The 5,973-nt window shown below is 46.1% G+C and overlaps 1 protein-coding gene across 1 annotated transcript; it reads right to left on the bottom strand.

The window, feature by feature from the left end:
• On the bottom strand, positions 1-5,920 carry LOC119359074 (protein BREAST CANCER SUSCEPTIBILITY 1 homolog). The gene is made up of 13 exons (XM_037625414.1): positions 5,667-5,920; positions 3,904-3,992; positions 3,390-3,641; positions 3,190-3,290; positions 2,894-3,083; positions 2,721-2,815; positions 2,521-2,646; positions 2,336-2,440; positions 2,136-2,237; positions 1,925-2,048; positions 1,555-1,720; positions 1,186-1,343; positions 1-648 (listed from the first exon to the last, which is right to left on the bottom strand). Exons 1-13 carry the CDS (start codon positions 5,776-5,778, stop codon positions 295-297), a joined length of 1,974 nt encoding a protein of 657 aa, XP_037481311.1. The 5' UTR covers positions 5,779-5,920; the 3' UTR covers positions 1-294.
• Between the last annotated feature and the right edge of the window lie 53 nt (positions 5,921-5,973).

The raw sequence follows: 5,973 nt of genomic DNA, 5'->3' as shown, positions 1-5,973 counted from the left end.
TAGAAGTGGCCAGTAAACAAGCAATCCAGCACAAAAACAACAACAACGGCATCACCCCATAGCTAGGGTGAGCAGAGTATGTGATTTGTCAACTTTCAATGGGGCCAGTAAACAAGCAATCCGGCACCAAAACAACAACGACGACGACGACGACGACATCACCCTGTAGCCTATTGGGTGAGTAGAGTATGTGATTTGTCAACTTTCAACAGCCCCCCTCACACCTCGTGTGGGGGGCTGAACCAAAAGAGTTGTCGTAACGCGAGCAAAAAGCCATCACCCGAAGCACGCCCTTCACTCACATATCTTGGTGAAGACACCAGTCGGTTCTAGCATCCGTGCATCGTAGTACAGGATAGCATCGAACAGCTGCAGGTGTTTGATCATCCGCGCTCCCGATCCCACGTACTTGTTGCACTCCTGAAACTCAGGTTCGAAATCCGAAGTGGGCGTCCTTGGAGGGCCGCCGTGGTAGATGAAGTACACCTCTGCTGGATTTCTTTTCAGATACTCACGTAACCCGTCTGGGCTGATTCCCTCAAGTAGTTGCCCTCCACCAGCTGCTATGAGATTCTGGATGTCCTTTCTGTCTTCTGGGTACATGTATGCGCTGAAGCAGAAATGCAGTCCTGAAAGCAGTTTTCGTGCCTGCAAAACATCATTTTCTCGTCATTTGGCTGTTGAAAGGCATTCCCAATAGTGCTTTTATTAGACAATAATTGAAATGCACTCATTTTAGACCATTGAAGTGCATCATAAAATAAACACATTACGGTGTATGGCACTCCAAAACACCGCATTTCGGGAAATGTCACTTCGAAAGAGAATTGTAAAATGCCGCTGCAAAAGATAATTGCTTTGTTGAATGTGGATGCGATCAAAATATGGAAATATGTCTAGCACCCCAACTTGTAAAAAAAACACTTGGAATACCCTGACCACACGACACCTAGATTTCTCTAAAGATGCACTTTAAGCCTTTGACATCAAACAGTCTCTGTATGAACATTTCAATAGAATTTTAAACTTGTTTGCAGTAGGAAACTTTTTCACAAAAGAACTGTAGGCCAATTCCCTGAACTTATGCATAAGACAAACTGCAATCAGTTTTTATCACATGTGTTTTTCTCTATTTACTATTTAGAATTCGTAGAGAATATATTATTGCTAGACATGTATACATACCCCTTCAGCAGCTCCAGCTCTTCCTTTTGCTGGTCCATCAATTGATGTGCGCGGACCATCGCGGAATTTCACCTCATAAGAAATTTCCGGGCTTGGAATCAGCTTTGCCAAGCAAGGATTTGGACCTGAAATCCTTTCCACCAAGAAATCCACAACCCCTAAGACAGGAATATGACATGAACTGATTTAGTGCGGGGATAATAATATTCTCTGCCGAGCTAGGATAAGTCTTAGATGACACACGGATAAATGGAAGTGCCAATAGACCAGCAGCTTGTTACATTAAGCAGAATGTAACATGAACTTGGAAGTAGTACAATTATCATCAATAGTACAAACACTGGAGATGTAAGATGGACTAATACTAACATCTGTCTGTGACAACCCATTTCCCAGACAGTATAGCCATCTGGACCTCATATGATCTGGGACATCGAAAACCAGCGTTTCTGCCCACAATAACATGAGTCACAGTTTTGTCCCATTCCTGAGCCAAGGTTGAACTGGTCAAGGATGCAAATTCTTTCAAGGAATCCTGCTTGACAAACGTAAACAATTGTATCACAGCTTAGTATGGAACATAACTTAATTCGAAAACAGGCAAATTATATATAATTTAAATTTCACCATAAAGTTGGATTGCTGCATTACTTGTCCATTCACATGTTTGCTAGTATTGTTCAGATATATCCAAATGCTCTGAAAGGAGAGTATTGTTTGCTAGTATAGTACACGCTACCTTTTCTGATGCACTTAAAGCTATGCCGAGCAAAACCCACTGATCCAAAGGGGTACTAGACTGGTTTGCTAGTTTGTCTTCTGCCCGGTAATTGGTAGAAATTCCTTCTTTGTCCTTACATTGGCTGCAATGATGAAATAAAGAGCAAATTATAGAAGAATATTAATGAATGATGATTGAACATCTGATCAGTAACCTCCGCCACGCATACCCCTGAGGCGAGGAAGAACTTGAGGTGTTCAGCTGATCTACTTGTAGATCTTCCCCTCTATGAAGGGCAGATATTCCTTCTTTAATTAAATATTGGCTGGAACTACAAAATACAAAAAAATCAACAACAGAAAATGAAATATTAATGATTAACCAAACGAACGGAACCCTCTCCAAGGCGGGTGAAGAAAGATGGCATACCCAGGCACTACTAGTCCAGACAAAGGAGAATTTGATGTGACGAGTGGATTAAATTGTTTATCTTCCATTTGGGAATCGACGGAAATTTCTTTAGCTGGGCAATTGCTGGAATGAGTACATACAACAGTGAATTATAAAATGAAGGATTAATCAAGTAACATGAAGGTTGAAGAAAGATCACATACTTCTGAAGGACAGCGGAAGGAATGTCACTTCCAATTATTGGTGAGCTCATCTCATTGCCCAGCAATGGATTAATTTGGTTATCTTCTATTTGGCAATCGGCGGAAATTTCTTTAGCTGGACTTTGGCTGAAATGACCGAATAGAACACTGGATTAGAAAATGAAGGATTAATCAAGTTACATGAAAGAAAGATCACGTACTTTTGAGGGACGGGGGAAAGAATGCCAGTCTCAATTGTTGGTGAGCTCATCTCATCAGGTGGTGCATGCATGGGACACCAAACATGGAGATTCTCCTTCAAAATCAAAACTAGACATGTCAGAACATCAGTGTTTATAAATGGATCAAGGACAAGGTATACTCAAAAGCTTACAACATCCCAGCGGCATTCTGGTATCATGAATGCACATGGGACATGATAAGTATTGGGGCACCCCGCGCGATAACAACCAAGTGCTGCTCCCCGGAGATTGCATCTGCTGCAATCCCATCTTGAACCACGCACGATTTCACTCTCAACGTTCTCAAAAGTACCGTCGTCATTGGATTTCACTTTTGGGGCCCTTCAGGAACATGGGTAAAGAATGAAAAGGATGGATGAACACTGTGTATGATGATTCTAAATAAATTAAATATGAAGAGTTAAACATGGTGTATAAAGAAACTAACCAAACCATGCATTTGTGGTGGACATATATGGCGTTAGTAGCGTCGGCCTCGTCACCGGACACAATCCTTCCATTGTGATACTGTACGAGCGGACCATGCACCTGACATAGGAAAAGTGAACATGTTTTAGTGCCAGTACAAATAATAAGACTTCAGCAGATCATTTTTTACTTGATGTATGTAAATGATATGCAACATACCGGCTCACTGGTTCTAAATGATTGGCAGAAAGCACATTCATCTTTATATAAGCCGGTTGGTGTTTGAACTCTCCCCAACCCAGTAGCACCTTCTTTGTCTACCAACCTGGCACGTTTCCCTGGACCCTTGCCTTTTCTGCAGGAACGCAGGTGCTCCCTGGTGTTACTTGCATTAACACCTGCTGATTCACCTTTGGTTGCATCAACACCGAATTTCCTCTTCCGGCCTTTCACAGGGGAAGCACTTTTATTCTGTAATAACAAAAAGATATCAGTCAGAATGTTGAACCACAATGTATGTAATTCATCAAGGAGTAAACAATCGATTCTATTAAATGGTTGCCAATCCAGCACTTCTATGTTTATAGCGTAAGAATGTACCCGGTCGTTAGCATGAAACTGTGTTTACCTCTACGCATAAATAATAGTGCACCGATCCATAAGGATCAGGGCGAAGAACTACGTCGAAAACTGAACATACTTATCTCAAAGAAGAAAGGAATGCACAAAGTACCCAAAAATGTCGTAGAGACTCAGGATCAGCGTAGCCAGGTTGTATTTCCACGTTGAACAGCATGTCGGTACGAGCAGCAGAGATGGTACCTACAAGCATCAAAGCGGTGAGTAGAATGAAGCTGAAAGCATTGTTTCATCATAATTATTTCAGGCAACACTCTGTCCAGATGAACTGAATAAAGACATAATAATATTTCAGTGCAGCCTGGATTTACAGGCGGGTCAGGGCCAGTCATATCTTATTCACAAACAAGTTATTACTACCTGCCTAGGAATTACATACTTGAGGAACAGTAAACTGTAAAAGGGGTAGGTAGAGTAGCACAATTCAGTTTTCAAAAACCCAGCTATCGCTCCCCAGCAGGTGGATCATGCCATCACGGGAAGGCACCTCTGAATCTTTGACGCGTCGAATCGCGGTCGGGCGCCAACTTTGAAACACGAAGTATACATTATGCAAAACGAAAAAAGGTTGAGGAGAGCTCACGCGCATCCTAGGAACTGAGAAAAGGAAGGCGGTAATTAGGTCACGCGCACCGAACGAGTAGGCCGCTCCGGAACTGAATCCGTGCCTAGCGCCGGCGCGGCGGCTCGCGGGACAGGGGTTTGGAGTTGGAGGAATCGGGAAGGAGACAAAATGATTCGATCGGAGCAATGAACGCGAGCCCGACGACGGCCGGAAGCGAGAGTAGGAGAAGGGGGCGAGCGGACCTGCGGAACGGGCGGAGGACCGCCGCGCACCGGCGGCGGCGGCGGGGCCGAACCCAGGCGGTGGCGACGACGTTATCCCTGTCGAGCCGCGGCGGGGCCGCCCCCGCTTCCCCATCGATCGAAACCGGCACGCGCGGCGGCTACTTGGACGGCGGTGTCATGCGGGGCGAGGGCTGAGGGCTGGCGACGGCGGAGCGGTTGGTTGACGGGACAGGGCGGGCGGGCGGGCGGCGCTGTGGAGTGGAGTGGGCGGGAGGAGCGAGGCGGAGGATTTGACAGGGGCAGGGGGCCGCGGCGATTGGCCAGCACTCTTTATATAGTCAAAAAAGTCTCCCTTTACGCGTCGCGTCTCGTCTCGTCTCGCTCGCTCGTCACTCCTCTGACTGGCTGGCCGCGCCCCACCCCTATGGCCTGTCAGTCCACATGAAGAAAGATTTCCCCGTGCTCGACGTAGATCGGGAGCGATCTGCACAGGCCATGCTTTGGCTCCGCATTGATTCTCTCGCAAAGGTTCGGGGGCAGTGATTAATTGTGGGCGAGCAAAGAAAATCCAGCAAAGATAATTGATAATGATAACTGGGGTACCAGTGGTAGGTGTGCGTCGATGCTTATCAACGAAGTATTCTTCCTGGAAGACGAATCTCTTTCCCTGGAAGAAAATCTTCCGTGTTAATTTTCTGGCGAAGGTTTGATTTTGGGGCAGTGATTAATTGGGGGCCAGCAAGACCAGCGAGGATGCATGCACAGGAAAAATCCAGCAAAGATAATTAATAGTGACTCAAGTAATAGATGGGCGCATCGATTAGCAAATATTTTCTTCTTCATGGTCCCCGCAAAAAAATATATTTTCTTCAGGGAAAACAGATCTTTCTCAGGAGAAAGAAAAAAGCGGGAGAGAAATCCCTCCGGGCCGTCTGCTGCAACTATTGTCCGATGGACACGCGCGTGATGAAAAGAGCGCATCGGCCATGATGAGCGAGGACAAAAATAGTGACGAGATCTTGTTTATGCAAGTGAAAAAATAAGTAAAAAGGGAGGAGTTGGCGATACCCATCTCTTCGTCGTGTCGCCAGCGGAGACGACGCCGTTGCCACACGGCCGAGACCACCCTTGACCACCAACTCCACAGAATCGAGACCATCGCTAACCACCATCGCCACATAGTCGCCGACGAGGTCGGGATTCGCCCCGATAGCTCAAGCACGGGCGGAGGGGGCAAGGATGTGACGGTGAATTCTCTAGTTGTCTATTTCATTGACAGGCGGCCCGAGTGCGGGTGTCCGTAAAGGCGGCGCTAGGGTTAGAGCGGGGGGAGGGGGGGTACGGGATCGGGGCAGAAAGCGAGCGGGACATATAA

The sequence above is a fragment of the Triticum dicoccoides genome, chromosome 2A (assembly GCF_002162155.2).
Source record: "Triticum dicoccoides isolate Atlit2015 ecotype Zavitan chromosome 2A, WEW_v2.0, whole genome shotgun sequence".
Lineage (NCBI taxonomy): Eukaryota > Viridiplantae > Streptophyta > Magnoliopsida > Poales > Poaceae > Triticum > Triticum dicoccoides.
The sequence above is the reverse complement of the archived record's forward strand: the minus strand, read 5'-3'. Positions and strand labels throughout refer to the sequence as shown.

Coding starts and splice junctions, on each gene's coding strand:
- LOC119359074 (XM_037625414.1), bottom strand. CDS start 5,778: ATGTGGCGATGGTGGTTAGCGATGGTCTCGATTCTGTGGAGTTGGTGG. Junction 2,238..2,335: donor TCTGGACTAGTAGTGCCTGG/GTATGCCATCTT, acceptor TGTATTTTGTAG/TTCCAGCCAATATTTAATTA. Junction 649..1,185: donor GAGCTGGAGCTGCTGAAGGG/GTATGTATACAT, acceptor GATGTTTTGCAG/GCACGAAAACTGCTTTCAGG.